The sequence below is a fragment of the Leptonychotes weddellii genome, chromosome 15, assembly GCF_054177405.1.
Source record: "Leptonychotes weddellii isolate Sample4059 chromosome 15, ASM5417740v2, whole genome shotgun sequence".
Lineage (NCBI taxonomy): Eukaryota > Metazoa > Chordata > Mammalia > Carnivora > Phocidae > Leptonychotes > Leptonychotes weddellii.
The window spans coordinates 4,647,109-4,670,167 of NC_138383.1; the positions used below are offsets into that span (position 1 = coordinate 4,647,109).

The 23,059-nt window shown below is 54.6% G+C and overlaps 1 protein-coding gene, 2 long non-coding RNA genes and 1 other non-coding gene across 6 annotated transcripts; 1 reads left to right on the top strand and 3 right to left on the bottom strand.

Moving 5' to 3' along the window:
• Positions 1 to 351: 351 nt before the first annotated feature.
• ST6GALNAC2 (ST6 N-acetylgalactosaminide alpha-2,6-sialyltransferase 2) lies at positions 352 to 16,240 on the top strand. Of its 2 annotated transcripts, XM_031037074.2 has the most exons (9): positions 353 to 562; positions 4,668 to 4,728; positions 8,237 to 8,411; positions 9,050 to 9,218; positions 9,607 to 9,745; positions 11,159 to 11,262; positions 12,918 to 13,115; positions 14,249 to 14,348; positions 15,429 to 16,240. In XM_031037074.2, exons 1-9 carry the CDS (start codon positions 438 to 440, stop codon positions 15,594 to 15,596), a joined length of 1,239 nt encoding a protein of 412 aa, XP_030892934.1. In that variant the 5' UTR covers positions 353 to 437; the 3' UTR covers positions 15,597 to 16,240. The 2 variants fall into 2 exon arrangements, with proteins under 2 accessions (XP_030892944.1, XP_030892934.1); XM_031037084.2 differs by lacking the exon at positions 14,249 to 14,348 and having other exon boundaries at positions 352 to 562.
• Positions 10,672 to 13,771, bottom strand: LOC145717270 (uncharacterized). The gene is made up of 3 exons (XR_014140371.1): positions 13,625 to 13,771; positions 12,968 to 13,104; positions 10,672 to 11,709 (listed from the first exon to the last, which is right to left on the bottom strand). It is a non-coding gene; the product is annotated as an uncharacterized LOC145717270 (long non-coding RNA).
• A 1,362-nt stretch (positions 16,241 to 17,602) lies between the features above and the next one.
• Positions 17,603 to 22,561, bottom strand: LOC115943731 (uncharacterized). Of its 2 annotated transcripts, none has more exons than XR_004078321.2 (5): positions 22,452 to 22,561; positions 21,863 to 21,945; positions 19,689 to 19,796; positions 19,311 to 19,353; positions 17,603 to 18,008 (listed from the first exon to the last, which is right to left on the bottom strand). It is a non-coding gene; the product is annotated as an uncharacterized LOC115943731 (long non-coding RNA). The 2 variants fall into 2 exon arrangements; XR_014140370.1 differs by having other exon boundaries at positions 21,760 to 21,945.
• On the bottom strand, positions 19,909 to 19,990 carry LOC115943937 (small nucleolar RNA R38). Its single transcript, XR_004078508.1, has one exon. It is a non-coding gene; the product is annotated as a small nucleolar RNA R38 (small nucleolar RNA).
• Positions 22,562 to 23,059: the final 498 nt, after the last annotated feature.

The following is a 23,059-nucleotide window of genomic DNA, read 5'->3' on the forward strand; positions in this document are numbered from 1 at the left end:
TCCCGGCGTCAGGCGTGCGGAAGCGGCGGGTGCGGGCCGGGAGCCAGCAGGGCGCGGCCCACCCGGCAGGTGGCGGCGTCTCCCGGCGCCCCGCCCCCCTCGCCGGCCCCCCGGCCCGCGCGCGCCTGCCCTTGACCGCAGCGGGACAGCGGCCGGCCCAAACCCCGGCTCGCCCAAGCGCCCGGGGCGGAGAGCAGCGCCGGAGGGGCGCGGGCAGCTCCGCGAGCCGGGGGGCGACACGCACGCTCCCGGGGCCAGCCAACGCGGCCCGCGAGGGTGCTGCGAGCCCGGGCAGGAGCGGAGCGGCAGGGCGGGGAGGCGCCGCGGGGGCTGGAGGAGGGCAGGGCGGCAGCCTCGGGGAGGCCGGCCCGGTTCACCCGGGCCTCTGCCCTCCGCCCGGGACGACGGCGGACCGGGCGCCCGCGGGCCAGGGCTGCATGGGGCTCCCGCGCGGCCACCTCTTCTGGCTTCTGCTCCTGCTCGCGGCTGCCTGCTCGGGGATCCTCTTCACTCTGTACTCCTCGGCAGTGGGGCCGTACCCGGGGCCCCGGTCCGGAGCCAGGTAGGGGCTGCGGCGCGGTCCGACCGGGGGGTGGCTCAGGAGACGCGCAGGGGACGCGCGGGGCGCCCAGCCCGGGCCCTCCGTCCACCCGCCGCGTTGGCCTCGCTGGGGTGGCTCGCAGCGGGGACTCGGGCCGCGGCCTTTTGTCCCCAGAGCCTCCACCCGGGCGACCAACCTGCGCTGCCCGGGCCACAGCCTCTGCCGGGGTCCGAGAGGGACCTCGCCCCTTGCGCACCGGCCACTCGCTCCCCAAAGCCTTGTGGGTTCATTCCCTCCAGCCGTGATTCGAAACACTTTTTCTATTGTCCAGATTTGGCTGGGTCGTCTGAGTCAGATAAAAAACAGCCCCGTTTTTGTCAGGAAGGCTCCCTCCCTAACGTCACATTTCTCTGACTCTACTTTTGGGGGAGGGACCCGAGACTCCCGGTTCCAACTTTGCCGGGATCCTCGGCTCGACTGCGGCGGCTCGCCTTTCCCGCTCGCTCGGTCTGCGCCCTCCCCGCGCCCGGCGCCCCGCTCTTGCCCACCCGCTGTTTGCTCTGTTTATTTTGGATAAAGCGCCGTCTGGGCGCGATCCGGCGAAGCGGCGGACTCCCCCCGGGAACAGGGGCAGATCCTGGGCTCCATCCAAGTTCCCCTTCTCGAGCCTCCTCCGGGTTCCCCTCCCTCCCGCTCGCCCAGCGCACCTTCCTTGCATTTGTGCTCCGCGAGGATAAACCTACGAGCCTGTGTTTGGTAGGTGATGGTGCCAGTTACTGAGGAAGCCTCCAAAGAATTTGGTTTTCCGTCTGGGAGGCGGATCGAGCTGTGCGGGAGTCTGGATTTGGGAGGCCGCGAGGGCCCCCACAGGCTCGCCCACCGGCCTCGGGGCCGGGCTCTCTCTTGAGAGCACTTTCCCACCTGCGCGCCCCTCACCAAACCTTGCTCCAGGCATAACGGGATGAAAGGAAAGTTATCTGTTCTCAGGAAACGTGGTCAAAAGGCATCTAAAGTTGCAAAACAATACGAAACACCTGCAACTCATTATGAGCTCAGTCCCTCTAGAACAAAGGGTGTTCTAGCCGCTGGTACCTGGAATTACTTCATCCCCTTGTAGTCAGAAATTGCGTAAGGTGAGCGACTGAAAATTTGAGGGTGTTAAGAGAATCCTTTGTGAATTTTATGTAAAGATGTTTTGAAACACATTTCAACATCCTTTGAAAGTATCTAATAAACTTTAAATGCGAGGTTGTTGAACATCCATTATGCCTCAACAAAGTTTTTAAAGGTCTTTCATCTTTTATTTATTTTTTATTTTTTTTAAAGATTTTATTTATTTATTTGAGAGAGAGAATGAGAGGGGGGAGGGTCAGAGGGGGAAGCCGGCTCCCTGCTGAGCAGGGAGCCCGATGCAGGACTCCATCCAGGGACTCCAGGATCATGACCTGAGCCAAAGGCAGTCGCTTAACCAACTGAGCCACCCAGGTGCCCTAAAGGTCTTTCATCTTTTAAAAAGCTAGTACAAGCCAAGAACTTGTCCGTTTTCTTGCTGTTCCCCTAATGTTGGCGATGTAGCTGAACCCCGGGGGGTTGGCTGGGAGGGCCTCACTGTAGGAGGAGGGTATTTAGTGCCGGGAGAGATGGGAAACTGGACCGTCTGGAGCAACTGGGAGCAGGCTGTGTGACCGCCCCCCACCACCCCCCACCTGGGGTGGGAAAGCAGATGGCCTGGCTAGCTGGAGAGCCCCGGGAGGGATGAGGGGTGGTGTTGGGACCCGGTCTTAACCGCACCTGACGGCTCTCATTGAAGGCTAGAGAGTGGAACCCAGCCCAGGAATTTACCCATGGCAGAAGAATCTGGGTCAGGAGTTTCCAGGCATTGGGATAGCTAGACTTGTAAAAATAAATAAATAAATAAATAAATAAATAAATAAATAAATAAATAAATCTTTTTCATTGGTGGGGGAGGGGGCAGTGGTGAGGATAGATATAGGCCGGTATCTGTTGTCATGTTGTCAACATTATTTTGTAAAAGAAAGGACATCCGAGGGCCCAGAGTTCCTAAGCATGCGATCGAAATTGAGTAGATTTCTTTTCATGAGAAATGGCAGTTTGGCTTTCCCCGGTTTCAGTCACCCCCAGGCACAACAGGTCTGGGAGCAGATCAGCCTCCTCCGGACATAGAGACAGAGGTCGGTAGGAACCTAATGGTAGTCAACAATGTGGCCACCGCTCCCCTCCGTCTCTTCACCTGGCCTATTTTGTCATCTCCCACTGTCACAAGAAGGGTGATATTTACCGAGTAAGATATTTACAGAGACCACACTCACGTTATATTGTTACGATCGTCCTATTTTATTATCAGTTATGGTTGTTAATCTCTTACTGTGCCTCATTTATAAATTAAACTTTATCATTCGTATGTATGTAGAGGAAAAAACCTAGCTTGTACAGGGTTCGGTACTATCCACAGTTTCATCCACTGCGGGTCTTGGAGCTTACCCAAGCGGAGGGGAGGTCTACTGTACAAGGTCCTTATTTCTCCTCAGGCCGGTGACACTTCTGGGAGGGGCATAGGTGGACTGGCTCCCTTGCCCACCCCTTCCAGGCTCTCCACGCAGGTGTGTCTAGAAGCCCTGGGATTCCTAAGGAGGTCTGGGAGAAGTCACTGAGCACGGAGGGGTGCTCTGGAGATGAGCAGGCCTCCCTGAGGCTGGGGTGTTCAGGACAGCAAAACAGAACTGGGGTGGGGGGCTCTCCAGCCCGTCCCCAAGCTGCCCTGGCCAGCAGCTCCCTCATCTGGTTCTCAAACCTGGCTCACGCTAGAATCACCTGGGGAGGAGGCCTAGACCGGTCAGATCAGAACTACAGGGGTGAGGCCCTGGGTGCAAGGTGTTTTTCAAAAGCTCCCTGGGGATTCTCACCGGCCCTGACTGGGGTCCCAGTTCCTCTTCAAAGGGGGTCCTGTTATGCTGAGGAGAAGAACTACAGGATGGGGGGTGGGGCAGGTGGCCATCCAAGGGGGAAAGAGAGGGATGCGGGAAGGAATCATCCCTGCTCTTCCCCGGTTGCCCCTCCAGGGTCCTCTGGAAACCTGAAGTGAGGCAGGTCGCACACTCCCTTGCAGCCCAACGGGCTCAGCACTGTCAGAAGCAAAAAAAAAAAAAAAAGCAAGTAACAAGAGACCTTTATTTCCTTGCAAACTGCCTCCTGATCCAAAATCGTCCCCACCTGCTTTCTTGTGACTGAGGGGGTGGGGGGAGGCGGGGGTGGGTGGGAGACAGGAGTCTAGGAGAAGCCTGACACCCTTTTGAATAGGCAAAGGCCCCTAGTCCTTCTGTTCTGTTTGCTCTCTCCTCTGATGCAGGGGCCGCCTGGCAGGTGGGAGTAGGGGTGGAGAGTAACATCAGCCCCTTCCCTCCCTCCCGAAGGGACACTACAAGGTCCTTTCCCTTCTTCCTTTAGGTAACAATAGCTACCATTTAGAGGATGCTTTTTGTATGAGATAATCTTGAGTCTCTATGTGAACCCTTCCAACAACTGGAGATGTGATATGATTAATAATGATAATTAATCACTTGATTATATCTGCGGTCCAGATGCAGACACTGAGGCTCTGAGAAGTAACTTCCCTAGATCACGGGATACAAACCTAGGGAGTGAGGCTTCAGACCCCTGCCCTCCACAGGGAGCCACAGGGCAGGAGCCAGGAACAACGGCAGGACGACCGACCCCAAGAGGAAGGGGGACCACGTCAGTCATCTGGGACCAACCCCTCTGGGGCCCTGGCAGGGAGCTCCCTCAGATGGCGGCAGGGGGCTGGCAAGCTTGCCTAGTGTATGTTTTCGTCCTTGAACCAGATCTCACTGTTCTGTAAACTCCACATTTCTGCCGCTTGCCATGGGATTTCTTGGATTTCTGGGTTTAGAAGGCTGAGCAACACATACTAATGTGACAATATTTTTGTTCCTAAAGAGGGAGACATGGGCAAAAATCAGAGCCTGGCAAGATCAAAGGAATGCCATCTTTGACTTTGACAGGCTTTGTCAGCCCCTGGAGCTAAGAGTCAGACAGAAGGTTCCGAGGGACAGGTCCAACCCCTGCTTTACTTCTGCTTCTCCCCCAGGAACGCCACATCGTCTCGAGCATTCTTTGGACGCAAGGCATCAAATGCTGGAACAAGAAAGGTACAATGGTCGACTCTTCTGGCAGTCTAGCGTCTTCAAGTTAACGGGGAGGAGGGGACAAAGAAGAGCAAACGAGAACATTCTCGTGAGACTGTTGGGCAGGAGCTCTCTGGACCCTCTAAACATGACACGTCAAGCTGAGCAGCCAGCCAGTCCTGGCCACCAGGGTTCCCTGCACCCCAGGAGCAGAGAAGGGGTGTAGCCAGGAGAAGAGTTCTTAGGAAGTCTTAACTTTTTTTTTTTAAAGATTTTATTTATTTGACAGAGATAGCAAGAGCAGGAACACAAGCAGGGGGAGTGGGAGAGGGAGAAGCAGGCTTCCTGCCAAACAGGGAGCCCGATGCAGGACTCAATCCCAGGACCCCGGGATCATGACCCGAGCCAAAGGCAGACGCTTAACAAATGAGCCACCCAGGAGCCCAGAAGTCTTATCTTTAAAAGGCATGTGAGGGGCGCCTGGGTGCTCAGTTGTTAAGCGTCTGCCTTTGGCTCAGGTCATGGTCCCAGGGTCCTGGGATCGAGCCCCGCATCGGGCTCCCCGCTCGGCGGGAGGCCTGCCTCTCCCCCCTCCACTCCCCGTGCCTGTGCTCCTCTCTCACTGTGTCTCTCTCTGTCAAATAAATAAATAAAATCTTAAAAAAAAAAAAAAAGTCATGTGAATTTGACAATCTACTCAAAGTACCTTTTTTTTTTTTAAGATTTTATTTGTAAGTAATCTACACTCACCGTGGGGCTTGAACTCAACGACCCCGGGATCAAGAGTCACATGCCATACAGACTGAGCTGGCCAGGTGCCTTCTTACTATAAAATTCACACATTTTTAACCTGCTCTCCATGGAGTAAACAAGCCAACCTTGGAAAGATGCTCCATGCTTGCACAGGGGGTTGAGAACCTTCTAGGCCCTGCTCCATCACAAATTGTGCTGCCTCGAGCACTTTACCCATGTTCTCTCACAAAAGCCGCATGGCAACCCTGTCCTGTAGCTTTTACAGATGGACACAGCGAGGCACAGAGAGATCAGGTCCTGGGTTTAAGAGTTGTGTTCATGCCCAAGAGACCAACCTGGGACTTGTTAGCTGAGGCCTGCGGGGGAAAAAGATTCCACTTCATGTAGAACGTAGTGACAGCTAAGCTGTTTTAGAGACAGAGCAAGTAGCCCTGGGCCGGTGAGGGGTCCCTGTCTTGAGAACAGAGGTGGGGTGGATACTTGGCCTGCAAGGCTAAAAAGAAGCCTCAGGCATCTTATGGGTACTTATGGGACATCTGTTAAGTTTCCTAAAGCCCTGTGCACCTTGAGCTGCTTGATGCGAACGGACATATCCCCACTGGGTTTTTTGTTTTTTGTTTTTAAGACTTTTATTTATTTGACAGAGAAAGAGATAGCGAGAGCAGGAACACAAGCAGGGGGAGTGGGAGAGGGAGAAGCAGGCCTCCTGCCGAGCAGGGAGCCCGATGTGGGACTCGATTCCAGGACCCTGGGATCATGACCTGAGCCGAAGGCAGACGCTTAATGACTGAGCCACCCAGGCGCCCTCCCCTCTGGGTTTTAAAAAAAGGACTCGAGGTGGCTTTTGGATACACATACCAAGGCAAAAATATAAAATAGAATAAAATGAAGAAATGGCCAAAGGAAAAATAAAGGTAGGAGAATAAGACAATGTCATGTAGAGAAGTGCATGAACGATGGGCCACATCGTTCCCTATTCCCTATCCCATGAATAAGGAATAGGCCATAGATCTGGCTCTGAGCTTCCTGGTGGCCACAGTGAAGAGGGAAATTTGCCATTGTGTCCATGAGGTAATAGCAAGCCAGCTGCCCAAGTGAAGTACAGCCTTTCCTAATACAAAGACTGAAGAGTTTTCTCCTGGCATCTCTTAAAGAAGGCCCTGGAAAACATCCCAAAGATGAACTGAAAGGTAGTGAAATTAGTAGTTGGTTCTGCTACAATGCTTGCTTTGAAAATGTGAATTTGTTCCAATAAGATTGGTATCTTAGGAAAAATTTGAGCATAACACAAACTTTTGTTTGCTTATGAGTGACTCTGTCATTGAGAACACTAAGGTTAAATGCAGAGAACTGCACCCAACCGAAGGGAGCCTCGAAGGAATTCACAAAATGTACACACATGCGCCCTTCAGATATGCACTTCATTGTTCTCTAACCCTCTTTGCACTACGTCACAGTAACTCACCAGCTGCCAGCCTCCAGGCAAACGGCAAGTCTTCTCCAAGGTCAAGGGCCATATGTTTAGTAGAACATGGTAGATCTTAACCACAGGATGTGTGAGACTGTGCCTCCATCTTTGTTAGGCCCCTCGTTTGTCCTATCATCCATCACTGACAAAGCTTTTGAGTGTTGTGCCACTCATCCCATTTCCCCAAAAGCCCTGTGGTTTTGACTGCACCCGTTTTGCATAGTGTGGTGGTTTTTAGGCATCCATAGGTAATGTTATAGCAGAAATTACTGCATAGTTCCTTCCTGCATTGGTCAAACCAGCAGTCTTAACAAAGAGCCCCCTTCAGTGGGAAGGGTAGCCCCACCCAGGGCGAGGCAGTGCGGGATTCAGACATTGGGGATTGCAGGCAAATGGGGTGGGACCCTCTTCAGTACCCTCCCTCAAGGTCCCTGCGCGCAGAGGCACTGTATATTTTCCTAGAGCTTCTGAAAGGAATTAGCACAAACTGCGGTGTTGAAAATAAGAGAAATTGATTTTTTCACAGTTCTGGACTCCAGAATCCAAAATCAAAGGGTCAGCAGGGCCACCTTCCTGAAAGTTCCAGGGAAGAATCCTTCCTTGCCTCTTCCAGTTTCTGGTGGCGCCAGAGGTTCTGTGGCTTATGGCCAGGCCACTCCAGTCTCTGTGTGTCTTCACGGGCTTTATAAGGACGCCAGTCATTGGATGAGGGCCCACCCTAAACTAGTATGACGTCATCCTAATTAATTACATCTGCAAAGACCATATTCCCAAATAAGGTCACATTCTGAGGTTCTGGGCAGACACAAGGGGGTGGGGGGACACTAGTCAACCCAGTCCAGGTACCACCTGGACGAAAATGATCATAATCTTTCCAGCAGCCTGTCCCATACAAATCTTACAGTGAGAACGGCCAGAGCTAGGATTTGGATCCAAGCTGACGGATTCCAAAGCCCAGGCTGCAATTCCTCCACCAAAGGGCAGGCGGGTCTTACCCATTTGGTGGGAAAACGCCCCAGGGTTGCTCTAAGTGTGAAGTGAAGGAGTAAGAGGCCAGAGCCACCAGGCCCTGGATAGGTGGCATCCAGGAGAGAGAGGACTGGGCAGGGTAAATCCAGAAAGCTCTCTGACCCCCACCACGCCGCTGTGCCACAAGCCAGCTCAGCCGGCAGGTCTGGGGGTGGACCAAGTCTGGGGGCGAAGGGTAGCTCCTCCAACCAGCCTGCAGGGCCTGCACGCTCCTAGGAAGGTTGCCACCAGCCACAGCCCCCAGCTAAGGGAGCTCGGCACTCTCTATCTCCTGCCCCACAGAGCCCGCACTGCCGACACTCACTTTATCTGGCCATCCAGAAGCACCCCCACTTCCGTGCCCTGTTCGAGCTCTCCACTCCAGTGCTGCTCTCGGGGGGCCTCTTCACTCAGGAGCTCTGGGACAGACTGAGCCAGCACAAAGCCCCCTATGGCTGGCAGGGGCTCTCCCGCCAAGGTAATTGGAAGTGGCTGCTGCTTGCCGAGCCCTCTGGCCCCAGAGAATCCCTTCCTCCTGCTTTTGGCCCAGGTGCCAGCCCTGCTGTCACAGCACCTTATGGGGACCCCCCCACCCCCCACCCCCCTGCCCCTTTCTTTCCAGGAAGGTCTCAGGGCTCAACCCCCCCCCCCTCGCTGTGTGACTCCTGCCGTACCTACCAGCCCCTACAAGCACGAGGGGGTCAGGGAGGGGGCTTGATGTGCCTGCTGACCAGCGCTCACCTCCCGGGGCCAGCGTCCCAAGGCGGCTGAGAACGGGCTGGGGGTCCTCAGCCAGCCTGTCCATGGTTCCCGCTGTGGGAAACCGCCCAGAGCACCCCCTGCCCTTCAATCTGCCTCACATTTTATTGTGGAGCATACAGTCTTGAGAGGACTAGTTATTCGAGTTCTTGAGGTGACTGAGGGTACAGCCAAATCCTCCCCGCCCAGTTCAGCCTGCATGGCCCCACTGACATTTTGCTCTTCCCCGCCCTCTGTGCCTTGGATGGGGCTGGTGTCAGGCCTCTGGCAGGGGGCGTGCCAGAAACAGTCTCAGGACAGCCCCGACCCACATGACAGCCCCCGCTCATGACGCCCTGCCTGGTCTGGCACCCACAGCCATCAACTCCACCCTGAGCCTCCTGAATGGCTCAGAGAGCTCCGAGCTGTTCACCGCCTCCGGGAAGCCGCCCTCCACATGCATCCGGTGTGCGGTGGTGGGGAACGGAGGCATCCTGAATGGCTCCCGCCAGGGGCTGAACATCGATGCCCATGACTACGTGTTCAGGTATGTGGCGCAGGAGCCAGGGAGGAGGTGGGAGAGGAGCTGGGAATGGAGCTAGTCCCCAGCCAGCCCCTGGGGGAGCATCCTCTGGGAGGGCCATGGCCATCGGGACGGGCAGGCGGGCCTGGACGAAGGCCTACGTGCAGACAGACCCCGAAGATGGGAGTGCCAGCAGGGAGGGAGCCGCCGGGGCCAGATGTGCCCATTTCACAGGCCATCCCTTGAGGTCTGGAGGAGCAGGGACGGGCTGGATGGGGCACTGGTGCCGCCTTGGGCAAGGGGCACGGTCTGCACAGAGGCCTGGGGGCAGGCGCGGCAGAACCCCGGGGAAGGAAGTACACACACAGCATGTGTGACCATTGGGAGGCTGACGAACCTCTGTTTGGACCAGACTCAACGGTGCTGTGATCAAAGGCTTCGAGAAGGATGTGGGCACCAAGACCTCCTTCTACGGCTTCACTGTGAACACAATGAAGAACTCCCTCATCTCCTACTGGAACTTGGGCTTCACCTCCGTGCCACAAGGCCAGGTGAGGCTTCTGAGGGGCCTGCCACTGTCACTGACGGTCGGTGGCACTGTTCCCGGAGTCCCCTCTGTGAGGCGAACCACAGCGGCCCCAGTCCAGTAGATGGAGAGCTTGTGCCAGGATCCTGGGTGCATGTGATGGGGCCACTGAGGAGGGGGATCTGGGCAGGGACACCCCGTGGTTTCTGGCAGCACAGAACTGCTCTGGAGTAGAGCATGAAAGCCTAATAATATTCACTGGAAGCTTATGGGGTGCCAGGCTCTTTATGGGATGCCATGTCAGCCCCATTTTACTGCTGAGGAGACTAAGGCTGGGTGCCCTTCCTTCAGCAAGGACTCCCCCCTCCCCCCCACCCAGAGCTCACGCTACACACAGGGGAAGGGTACTTAGCGCCTCTTCTGTTCCCGGCAGTAAACATGGTCAGCTGCCTATTTCCTGACGGCAGCACATCCATCCAAGGCCACCACGCAGCTAAAATCAGCAACCTCCAGGCCCCTCTGACCCCACTAGCACTAGGGCTGTCTCCCATTTCCCTGAGCTGCGTTCCTGATCCCACAGCAGCCTAGGAGGGAGGCTGAGGTTCAAAGGCATGGAACCGCGTGCCCAGCCAGGGAGCAGGGGAGCCAGAATTCGAGGCCACCCACTGCCTGCGGCTTGTGCAGTCTCACCCAGTTGTGGGAACACTGCTCCTCCCTTCAAGAGCCGTCTGCGTGCCACATAAAGAGGGGAGATCCCAGGATAAGGGCTCTGTGGTGCTCGATAAGACTGGGCCGAGTTTCTGGAAGCTTCCTCCTCTGAGCAGGAAATCCAGGAGTGTCGTAGACACAGCAGGACCTCTCTTAGCTCGTGACAGAACAAAAGAGAGCAGCTTTTATTTCTGGCCACACTACCTGTGTGAGTTACCACTGCGTTAATAAATTACCCCAGACTTGGTAAACGACAAACATTTATTATCTTACAGTTTCAGGGGGTCAGGAATTCGGGAACAGCTTAGCACAACGGTCTTGGCTCAGGCTCAGCAGGGGCTATGGGCACTTGAAGGCTTGAAGGAGGCCAGAGTCAAGATGGCGCCTCTCTAGGCTACTAGAGTGTCCCCAGGTCATGGTGGCTCACTTCACCCAGCGCGAGGGGTCCCAGGGAGCTTTATAGCCTCATCTCCAAGGTCACACACCATCCCTTCCTCTTCTTCCTATTCATTAGTCACTCAAGGGGATGGCAAGTAAGCCCCACCTACCAGATTTGTGACCACGTGCCGAAACCACCATGGTACCCAGGAGTGGGGGTGACAGGCAGAGAGCAGAAATTCCCCCATCAAGACAGGTGGCAGGACCGGGTGGAGGGCTGAGCCGGCACTGGACACAGTCTTGTTCGGGGGGGCCGGGGGGGACTGGCTCAGGGTCTCTGTTGCCCTGACAGGACCTGCGCTATATCTTCATCCCCTCTGACATCCGGGACTACGTGATGCTGAGATCGGCCATTCTGGGTGTGCCTGTCCCCGAGGGCCCTGATAAAGGGGACAGGTGAGCAGCAGAGCGGCTGTGGGGTGTGGTAGTGCTGGGACCACTGTCAGGCTGGGAAAGTGGGTGAGGACAGCAAGAAAATCCCCAAGAATTCAGTCGACTGTTGGGGAATTACGCTCTTTTTTCCTACCCCCAGAGCAGCCCAGGTAACCCTCCTGGTCCCCAGGAGCCCGCCTGATGAGGTGGGCTGTAGCCCTGAAGGGCCGCTTTTCTGAGTGGAGCAGGTAGGCCCGGCTCCCCAGCTTCGGGCTGCTGGCCCCTACCCCACACAGCCCCCCAGCCGGCAGCACAGGCCCCGCTCGTCCACTCCAGACTCTGCTGGCTTGCTGAGCACACTGTGTCTGGAAGCAGAGTCGGGGGGGCCGGTATCCATGGCCCTCATCCCCGTGGGCACCCTCCCAGGACTGTGCCTGTGAAACGGAGAGCAGGTGATGTGGGCCCAGTGTCCTGCAAAGAGAGAACAAAGGGCACTCTGTCTTTCCTCCCCCACCTTCCCGGGCAGTAGGCCCGTGTCCAGCTCTTTTGAACCATGTCCTGGCCTCAGCCGAACCTTCTCCCTGTGGTGCTGAGACGATTTCTTGTCCCAAAGTCAAGTCCTTAGAAATCCATGCCACCTCTGCAGCCACGAAGACCAGCCTTCCTATCTCAGTGCTTCTGGACCATGCCACCCACCCCCGAAAGGGCAGATTCTGAGGTCCTTAGGGGTTAAGCCCTCAAAGGCCAGGCCCGCTTACTCTGGCCCACCTGCACCCCACCCCCCCCTTGTGACGATCCAACAATCACTCGTGACACCGCAGCTGGTCATGAGGGGGTGCTTTGTGACACGGGGGGACTGGGCTCTTGCGGGGGCTGGCTCAGAGACATCGATCGGGTGGTCGTAAGCCTCCCCAACACCAATGAGCTCCCCCTCCCATACCCCCAATCCATCCCCTACCCAGTCCCCCTCCCAGTCCCGGTCCAACCATATCGCCTCTTCCAACCAGCAGGCCTATTCCAGCTCTGGTGGCTCAGCCCCTTCTCCGTCCCCCACCCGGGGGTCTCCCTCCCGGCCCCCCTCTCACCCTGCCACCCCATCTGCCTCACAGCCCTCTTCCCGGGCCTCGTCCCTGACCCCCAGCCCTCATATCCAACATGTGCCCCGAGGGTCTTCCCAAAACCCCACTCCACCCACCTCCAAATCTCCTTCCCAATCCGGCTTGAAATCCCTTTCTCGAAACTCTTCCCAAACGCCTCCCGTGCCCATCCCCCGGTGGTCCCCTTCCCACAGCCCCGCCACCTCCGCCTCCTACATCGGACCCATTCGGGGCATCCCCTCCTACATCGCCCCCTACGTGCCCCGCTTCCTGAAGGAACCCCCCTTCTTCCAGCCCCCCACCACACCCCTGCCCCAGAACCAGTGCTTCCCCTGCTCCTTCCCCTGCCCGGCCCGGGAGCCCCCTCCTATCCCGGACTCTCTCTACTTCCCCCTGCTCCCACCTCCTCCCCACCACCCCCGGGTCAACTGCTCCTTCCGGACCCCTCCCGCCCTGTTCACGCCCCCCTCCTCTCTCACCTACACGCTGCCCACTGAGGTCCTGGTGAGCGGAAAGCCGCACGTGGCGCCCACAGTGTTGCCGGCCACCTTCTACACGCCCTTCTCCCGCTACTACCCCCAGCCCCGCCCGCACCGCGCGCCCCGCCGCAGGCCCAGTGCCTTTCCCCTCACCTCGCTCCCCAACTTGCCCTACGACGGCCCGGGCCGCTCTGTCCACTTCTTCCATGGGTCCTAGGCCTCAGACCTATTTCGGACCAGAAGCCTCTGCCAGGAAATTCAAGCTACTACATCCAGACTTCATCAGCTACCTGAGGGAGAGGTAGGTGTGTGTGCGGGGGGGCGGTGCACAAAGAACAGCTCCTCCCTCCATCCCCCCTGCACACCAGCCCATCACTGCAGGTCCTTTATGGCCCAGACACTGTAACCTACAGCGAGAGCTAACCTGTATTGGGCCCAAACACAGGCAGTCCAAGGCGACCACAGGGAGGAACCTGGAAATACCGGCCTGATCTCACCCCTCCTTCCCTCCCTCAGTCCCTCTCCCTCTACCAGTGGTTCCCATGTGTGTGTGTGGGGGGGGGGGTCACGTGCCCCTCTGTGGAGACGTTCTGGTTGTCACTAGGTAAGCAGCACTACCAGGCAGACACAGGGATGCTGTTGAGCATCATACAATACACAGAATGCCCCTGCAACAAAGAATTATTTGGCCCAAAACGTCAGTAGTGCCATGGCTGAGAAGCCCTGCTGTCACCCCCTGGCTGGCATCCCCAGAGAGCAGGTGGAGAGTGGCGAGTGGATCTGGGGAGGCCGACTGGAGCCGGCACTCACAGCCCCACTCAGCAGAAGAAGAAACAGGCTCGGAGAGGCTAGGCGGTTTGGCTGGCAAAGCGTAGATGTGAATCCGGGCTGAGGTCAGGCCTGTGGCCACCGCACTGGGCCTCACTTTTGCATTCTGAGAGTGTGTGTGCACACTTCTCTCACCAGTGACTCCAGGCCCAGGACCTGGGTGCCCTGCCCCTCATGTCTCTCATAAGGGATTCTTGCTGGGCCGAAGTCTGTGGAAAGAAAGAAACCTAGGTCTCGGGCTAAATAGGCCACCTGTCCCCTACCCACTGTGGTTACTTAGCCCAGGGGTGAAGGCAGGGTGTTGCAGAGAGGAAAGGGGACTCAGGCTGGGTTCACGCTTCTAGAGTGGGAGAGGGAGGGATCATACCTGGGGTTCTTCTGCACAGGCCTGCTCCTCTTTCTCACCCCACTCTGTTACCCACACTTGGGCGTTTGCTTCATTTGGGTTTTTTCCTATAAATGGGGAATGGACTGCTCTAGAAGAGCCGGGAAGTTCTGAACGGTTTTCCAGGCCATCTGAACTGGTGGCTGGAAAGCCGAAGGGCACAACCATCGAGTGAGACCTACACCTCTTTCTTGAGTTTTGATGCCGCTTTTCGTCTCCAGGTTTTTGAAATCAAAGTTGATTAACACAAATTTTGGAAACCTATATATGCCTAGTACCGGGGCCCTCATGCTGCTGACGGCTTTGCACACCTGTGACCAGGTAAGAGGCCTTCCCTTTCGGGAGCCCACAGCAGCAGAGGACAGGTGTGGGTAGAACCTAATCTGATCCATGATAACCCCTACAGGAGGCCTGTCACCCCCAGGCCTGGGGCTCGGCCTCTGCCCTCTGGGGAAGGGATTCTCCAGCTGCAGGAGCAAAAGCTGGTCTCTGGAAGGGGCAGGAGGGAGTGCCACTCCTGAGCTACCTCCACATGGGCTACGCAGGGGCCTTTCCAGGGCAGGTGCTGGGCCAGCCTTTCACTGCCCTTCTGTCTGCACAGAGCTCGCCACTCTCCACCTGCTCTCCGGGGATGCCAGCCAGGGGGTGACAGCAGGGTTTCTCAGCCATGGCACTACTGACGTTTGGGCTCCTCCAGGAGCCACCTGCCCAGGCACCTCTGTCCTTCACCCCTGTGGTATTTAAGGCGCATGTTATCAAATTGTTCTTGTGAAAGCAAAATCGCAAAAGGAGTGGATAAGGACATCCTTCTAGAACTGGGCTGGGCAGCAGGTTTAGCCTTCCACAACCGTTGAAATCACTGCCTGAGACGTCCCCAGTGCCGCCCACATGAGTCCAGCAGAGGTTGAGAAGCACTTTTCAGAGAAGGGCAGTGAAAGCCAGTACAAGAGCTGGAGATCAAGGGCCGCTCCACGACGCTGTCCTATTCCTTTTCCCAATTTGTTTAAAGCAGCAGTCTCTTGACTGTGCTCCCATCAGAACGAGCAAGTAATAATGGGCTTTTGTCTCCACCTCGAGCTTAACGAAGGAGATCACGAATCACAGACCCGACTCTGAATCCCAGCCTGGCCCCTCGCTAGCTCGTGACTGAGGACATGTCCGGTTATCTCTCCGAGCGCTTCCCCACTTGTAAAATGGGGATAATACCTGAGATTATCCTGAGGCTGAGAGAACGTGTACAAGAGCCAGGGCCCGCTGTTAGCTCGAGCTCCAACTATTGTTTATGTGTGTGTTGGACAAGGTGGGGGGGGGGGGAACCGTGCCTTTCCCAATTCATGTCACTTCACAATTCTGTCTGCACAGAGCTCAGTAAATGCTAATTCAATGACTATCCTTGTCCAGGTTAGTGCCTATGGATTCATCACAAGCAACTACTGGAAATTTTCTGACCACTATTTCGAGCGAATAAAGAAACCACTGATATTCTACGTCAACCACGACCTCTCCCTGGAAGCCACCCTGTGGAAGAACCTGCACAAGGCCGGCATCCTTCAATTGTACCAGCGCTGACCCGGAGGTACCCAAGCCCTTTGTTCTCGCAGAGCCGTGGACCCGTGGCCCCAGCCCCTCACGTGGCCTAAGCGGCCTCAGGTCTTTTCAGCCTCTAAGAAGGGCTCCAGCTCCCCTCCACCCACCCCTTCTTCTCTAGAGAACATTAAGAGGTGGATTTGTGACTCACTGAAGCTTGTTCATTGTGGGACACCCCATTTTGTTCTTGGGTTTCTCCAAGAAAACTCCCCTCTGGGTTGGAGACAGACATCCCGACCTTGGGTGAAGGGAAAAGACTGCTCTGCTGGATGTTTTAAAACTGAAGGTAACACAAGATGAGATTGTGACCCTCACCAGCGAAGGGCAAACATACTTCGGAGCAGAGGATCTCAAAGCCAGCAGCTGGTACGGAACCTGAGGATGTCGGTGCGACTGCAGACATGTCCACGGACCAGGGTCAAGCAGCAGGAGGCTCACACACTCCACAGCCAGACCCTCCCACGAGCACGTCCAGCTCCCAGCACCTCCATGACGAAGGACTCTTAAGACGCACCTAAACCACCTGAGAACATGACCACTTTCCTCCTCCTGCCCCATGATAAAGCGGGAGCACAAACGGCAGAATGTAATTTGAACTAGGTACTTGAATAAATGACAGGATGAGCCTTGTGTCTTTTCTGTGTGTTGGGGAGGGGGCTGGGGGTGGTACACCACAGTGTTTAGCATGCAGATCACTCAGAAAATTCAAGAACCATGGGCCAGCCCTGGTAATTTGACAGGGGTCAACTGCACAGAGGGCTGCCGGCCTAAGTCGTTAACGGATGGATTACCACCTGGCCACCAGAAAGACGACACGATCAGGTAATGAACCCTCAGCTTCACATCATGGCTTCAGTAAATCTGGGCTTACATGATAGGCAGTTTCCTTTTAGACAGAGCACATGGGCCCCTGTTGGAAGGGTAAGTCTCAACTAACCAAGGTATCACCATATAGGCCTTAAGCCCTGGGATTTACTGGCCTGAGGACTAGTAGCTCAAGTCTGATCTGCTCCACTGTCCAAAGCCTGCCTGAGGGGGCACTGATCACCACTGGCTAATTCACCAAGGCCCAGGACCTGGCCTCTGGCTCCGTGGTTTTGGAAGGCAGATCCTATGAGCATGTTTTAGAGGGATGAACTGTCACTGGAATCAAACTACTTTAGAAATTCAGGTATGTGATCAAAGACCTGGGCATTCATGTCAGAGGCAGCTGCTTGAAACCACCACTTCCTGCAGCTGGCGAGCAGTGTAGGCTGGAGGGGAGTAGCAAGCAGGAGGCCAAGGCCTCTCCCTTTAGCTTGGCAACATCGAACTGTCCCTTGATCTCAAAGACAGCAGTGTCCCAAGTATATTTCTCTGGAAAGAATTATTGGCCTGGGAAGAACACCATCAAATGTGGGAAACCTGGTACCAAGTAATCAGTCCCTTCTGCCACCTGACAGTGACCTTTACTAGTAAAGAAATCCAACTGCCCTGGTAAGCTAGCATAGCCTAAGTCAGGACGCCTGGCCTCCTTGTATCCAGGACACTTGTCCTTATTCCCGTCACATCTGTAGCTATCAGAACCTAGGTCAATCCGTTACATTTGAGAAATGCTAACGTTATGTTTGTGGGTGGTAACCCATTAAGAGGGGCAGAAAATCAATTTAGTGGGGAACTTCTAAAACATGATTGCATCCTATGAAACTTGGGGGACCTCAGTGGCTCAGTCGGTTAAGTGTCCCACTCTTAGGGAGAGGAAGTAGACTCCCCGCTGAGCACAGGGCCCAGACGTGTCTGACTCGATGTGATTTCAGCTGGTGATCTCAGGGTTATGAGATCGAACCCCCCGATGAGCATGGAGTTTGCTTGTGACTTTCTCTCCCTCTGCCCCTCTTAAAAAACAAACAGTATTCTGTGAAACCTTCATTTACGTAAGAATGTGTTAGCTAAGTCACAGAATAAAATCCCAGTATGAGGGTCTCAACATGAAATCCATGTTACAAAAATCCATTTTTAAAAACTTTTATTTGTGCTTCAAAATTTAAGCCCAAGATACATTAACTTCACAGGAAATCCACTCTGAGAAGCCTCTTTCTAGGCGGAGCACCTGCTTCCCCTCAGTCTCCCCAAAACAGAGCACATACACATTAACCCTTTTCAGTTCACAATCATGCCCTCTTGCCAGCACACCAGTTACACCCAGATCAGCTAAACTGTGGCATCCTGGATGTTACACCCTGATTTGACTGCCAGCGGGATGAGCTGTCACTCAAATTCTTTGGCTCCTTTTGCAGACCAAGTCCAAAGAATTCTTCAATTATTCTCCCTTTGGGGGATTATTTTGCAGGCATTAACAATTAGCAACAGAGGCCGTGCTGCTCCACCTGGCATCGCCTGTCCTGAGGAGATAACCTGCAAGACCAAAGGAGAGTCATTTGATGGATCAGTCAAGCAGGGGACTCAAAATTGAAAGCCAAACTGAATGAAGAAAAGGCAATCGTAGCAGCGCTCATTGTAACCAAACATTAGGCCCATGCTGTTGAGGGGACCACCGGGCACAGAATGCTTCAAAGCAGGCTGCTAGGATTCCCAGAAGACCCGAAACTGCAGCCTGCCCTCAGGAGCTAATGCGCAAAGGGAGCAGGGTCTGGCAAGGGGCCAGGGAAGAACCACCACGAAGCGCTGGGGACATTCTCATTCAACCCCTTTCTGGAGGTTAAGCTTTTCTTTTCAAGTCAAACCTAAAGGTCTACGTGAGTCCCGTGGTGCAGTCAAATCTACTCCGCAGGAACAGTAAGGCAAGAAGTCAGCTTCCCGACTTGCTAAAACATATACTTTTACTGGGGCCAGTTTTCAGGCTTATTAAATCCCACCCCAAATCTAGCTTTCTTGGTAACTGAACAATTATGTGACCTTAAATACAAAAAGCCCATACATAGTCCCCAATTTCAACAGAAAAAGGCCATCTGCCCACTCTAAGCCTGGCATTTAAATGGGAACAAAGCCAGACACCCTCCCGGCCCAGTATCACTGGGCTACTTTCTTGTTCTCATGACAGCCCCTCAGCCCTCGGCTACCCCAGGAGCAGCCCCATGCCCATCATGCTGTCCAGACCCGATCTCAGCTAACCCTAGGAGAGCTCCCTGGTGTTGTAAACAAAGCACCTGGAAACCAAACAGCTCTGCTGGTGCCATGCCTTCTTTCCTCAACGTCACCATGTGGCGCAGAGGTAGGTCACAGTCCTGCCGCAACCGGCAGACTTCCGACATTCCCGTCGGTTTCAAAGACTGCATTCATTTCCTCGAAATATGGGACAAGCGCTCTTTCATTCCACAGTAAGAACATGACCCACACCCGGGCTACTTGCCCATTTCTGCCCCCTCCTAGAGCCTGTACCCCAGGAATATCGATCAAGGGGCCTAGAGTGCGACAGGGCAGCCACACCATCACTTTTCAAGCTGCAGAGGGACGATGCGCTCGACTGGGGTCTCCGCAGGGTAGACAATTCCATCTGGAGTCCGTTCAGATTGATCCCTGATAAAGCCTCAACTTGTAAGAGCAAAGAGCCAAACCCCAATGCCTCAGAATAGATGGTTTCCCCTCAGCCGAGATGTTCAGACAGGGATAACTAACCATCATAGGCTTGTGGGGCTTCCGAGGGACACGAAAGATGGCAACAAAGACCACAAGCAACAGAGGAGTCCTTTCACTTACTTCAGGCAAAGCATGTCAGTTCTGTCTCACACACCGCAGACATCTAGCAAAGAAAACAAACCCATGTTAGGGGCGCCTGGGTGGCTCAGTCGTTAAGCGTCTGCCTTCGGCTCGGGTCATGATCCCAGGGTCCTGGGATCGAGCCCCGCATCGGGCTCCCTGCTCGGCGGGAAGCCTGCTTCTCCCTCTCCCGCTCCCCCTGCTTGTGCTCCCTCTCTCGCTGTGTCTCTCCCTGTCAAAAAATAAAATCTTAAAAAGAAAAAAAAAGAAAACAAACCCATGTTAAAATCTCCCTGCCACTCAGCACAATCCTAAACCCGAGGCAGGAGCAGCAAAACAAACATCCCATCCAAGTCTACTTGGAAGGGCTCTACTTACGTACGAAAGCAAAGTCTCCACTTCGGGCCCAGGGCAGTGGACTAGGCGCTACCTATCTGCTTCTGCAGGATCCTTTTCCAGCCTCAGAAACCGAGGCTGAGACTGCACCTGGCAAGGAAAAATTGCAAAAGAAAAACCTACTCAAGATATACACAGGTTAACTCTCAAGTAGCTCACCCTCAAATCTGGCCTCCATTTTTTTATAAAGCAAACTTGGGAACTGAGTTTCAGACATCCATATTCCACAGAAAGGCCTTTCTTTGCCTTCAGACAGGGATAACTTTAGATCATCATGGACTCAGCTCCCACCAATCCTCCAGCCCACGGGCTGATCCTTCTAGCAGAGGGAGACCACTTTTTCCTTACAAAATTCTGCTTTGCTTCCCTCATTAGGAATTCTCAATCTTGGGCGCCTGGGTGGCTCAGTTGATTAAGTGACTGCCTTCGGCTCAGGTCATGATCCTGGAGTCCCGGGATCGAGTCCCGCATCGGGCTCCCTGCTCTGCAGGGAGTCTGCTCCTCCCTCTGACCCTCCCCCCTCTCATGTGCTCTCTCTCTCATTCTCTCTGTCTCAAATAAATAAATAAAATCTTCAAAAAAAAAAAAAAAAGGAATTCTAAATCTTGTCTACTTTATTAAAAGAATTTTCCTTCAAGGTAAAAACTGCTGATACCTAGTGCCCAGAGGTACCCAGCATCCCAGACCTGACTCACTGACACTTCCTGCCCCCTCCCCTTTTTAACAGATTTTATTTATTTATAGTGACAGAGAGAGACACAGCGGAGAGGGAACACAAGCAGGGGGAGTGGGAGAGGGAGAAGTAGGCTTCCCACTGAGCAGGGAGCCCGATGCGGGGCTCGATCCCAGGACACCGGGATCACGACCTGAGCCGAAGGCAGACGCTTAACGACTGAGCCACCCAGGCGCCCCTACTTCCTGCCCTTTTAAAGACAGAGTCTACCTTGGCACAAAGTACCTGATAGCAGAGTATGTGTGGGGTGTATATTCCATTGTCAGTAAAATGTGCGGTTACTCCTTTGGGACATCCTGTTGAAGGCCAGCTGTACAAAGGGAACCCGCTGCCAGAAGGCACCATCACACAAGGTCATTTCTCTTTCACTCACCTCTGCATACACAATGATCCACAGAGCTGGATCAGTTTTTTTTTAGTAGAGGATTATAGATCTGCCTCCAAGGGTTACTTAAAAATAGCCAGTGCTGTGGGGCGCCTGGGTGGCTCAGTTGGTTAAGCGACTGCCTTCGGCTCAGGTCATGATCCCAGGGTCCTGGGATTGAGCCCCGCATAGGGTTCCCTGCTCAGCGGGGAGCCTGCTTCTCCCTCTCCCAATCCCTCTGCTTGTGTTCCCTCTCTTCCTGTGTCTCTCTCTGTCCAATAAATAACATCTTTAAAAACAAAATAAAACACAAGAAACAGCTGTATTAACTCTAAGCCTCAGTTTGTTTGCTCAGTAGCAAAGGAGAAAATATCTACTCCACTTAAGATTGTTTAACAAGTAGTTTGGGAGACTGCTTGGCAAGGAGGCTAGCAGAGTTCCACACTCCTTCCCTTACCTGGGCAGGAACAATCCTGGGAGGCTCACAACCTTGAAATCTAACTAGACACTAAAGGGACGCTAATCTCTGCAATTCTGCCGAAGAGCTAAAAAAAAAATCTTCCCATTTATAGAATTTTCATAAAAAAATCCTTACACTCAACATCTTACGATGATGGTTTTCACTTGACTTTTTTCAGAGTCTACAGTCAACACCTTTAATCTCTAAGGGAAATGTACTTCGTTCCAATGTCAAGATGTTATCTCAAGATTGGTATTTAAAAAGCTGAGCCTCAAGGCATCAGAACTCTTCACAAAAGATGTCCTTTCAGAAAAGGATAACTTTAAATCATCCACAAGTATTTCTAAACCCCAGCCAACCAAAACCCATTTCCTAAGTCTCCCTCCCATCCCTGTGTGCAGCAACCCTTTTGATTCCAAACAGTGACACCTAGTGGCCCCAAATCACACCGGCACGGGCCCGGCTCATTTCCGGATTTGGGGTCCATTTTTCTCACCCTAACTGGATTTATGCGTCCACGTGCTCATAAAACTGAACTTAAAACCAGAATAAAGTGTGAGGCTGCGGTAGGTGGCGGGCCTTCCGGCATCCATCCTTACTCATTTCAGGGATGCATTCGTTACTTTTAAGCTTCAACCTGCAGGTCTGCTGCTCACTGCCTCCGCAGATGCCAAAGAAAAGCCTGTGGGGAATGAAAAAATGAGCTTGGAAGGTGGGTTGTAGAATTATGGCTTTCCAAAATCGACAATCCCATTTACGACTGTCTATAGGATTAAATAGAAACTACTGATTAGGGCCGTCCTCAAGGCACTCTAGGAGGGACTTGACTTGGACGTTAACACTCGATGTGAATTAAGAACTGCCACCCGCAGCCTGCCCCGTGGGCGGGCCTCGGAGCCCCGCAGGGCACACAGTAGTTGTGCGACGCACGAGGCTGCACAGGCTGGGAGAACCTCTCCCGCCCCAGGAGGGGCCCTCTAACTCCAAAGGAGGGCCTGAGCGCTCTCCCTTCAATCATCAACACTCGCGCCCTTCTGCGTCTTCTGAGCCGGTATTTCCACTAAGCCTCCCAACCACCCTAGAAGGGAGACCGGCTTATCGACACCATTCCGCCTCTGAGGCAGGGGAGGCCGAATGAAGTTGCGCCGGGTCAAGGAAGATCTCGTTTCCCCACCTCCACAGCCTTACCGCAGCCAAAGGCCCGAGAATGCTCGCCCTGTTGGATCCAGCCAGAAGCCGCCATGCCTCCCAGCCACGCGGCCTGCCCCGAAAAGAAGGTGGAGCCGCGCCTGCGCACACGTCCTCTCAGCAGTCTCGCGAGAGCTCGCGCGATGTTGAGAAAGGGCTCAGGGGAAATGTAGTCCAAACAACCGCCGATGGGGGCGGCCGCATTCTCAGCGGGGCTCTGGACGTGGGGATAAGATGGTGGCCGCCACCAGGGACAGTAGAGACCCCGGGGTGGGAGGCCTGATCTTGGAAGAAAACGAAGATGGACGGTTGCTTCAGCTACAGTCATTTATCTACTGAGTCCACAGATTGTCCCTGGCCGAGACTGGGGTGGCGCAGAAAGTTCAAGGGGGCCTCACGAGGGGAACGGATGAGGAAACCGAGGCCCGGCCGGATTGCATTCTTAATCGCTCTGCGGATTTCACTTGGGGCGGGGAGGGGTCATCTGGGTGGTGGGCTGCATTAGAGAAGGGGCGGCAGATTCCCGGGGGACTGTAGGGTGTCCTGCTCCGCTGCCCTTCAAGTTGGGGTGAGGGCGGGGAGGCCCGGGCGGCAGGGGGCGCCCGCGA

Bases quoted from the DNA above. Each gene is read 5' to 3' on its own strand.
- ST6GALNAC2 (XM_031037074.2), top strand. From the start codon at position 438: ATGGGGCTCCCGCGCGGCCACCTCTTCTGGCTTCTGCTCCTGCTCGCG. The intron at 4,729-8,236 runs GTACAATGGTCG...CCTGCCCCACAG, and splicing joins CAAATGCTGGAACAAGAAAG to AGCCCGCACTGCCGACACTC. The intron at 9,746-11,158 runs GTGAGGCTTCTG...TTGCCCTGACAG, and splicing joins CCTCCGTGCCACAAGGCCAG to GACCTGCGCTATATCTTCAT.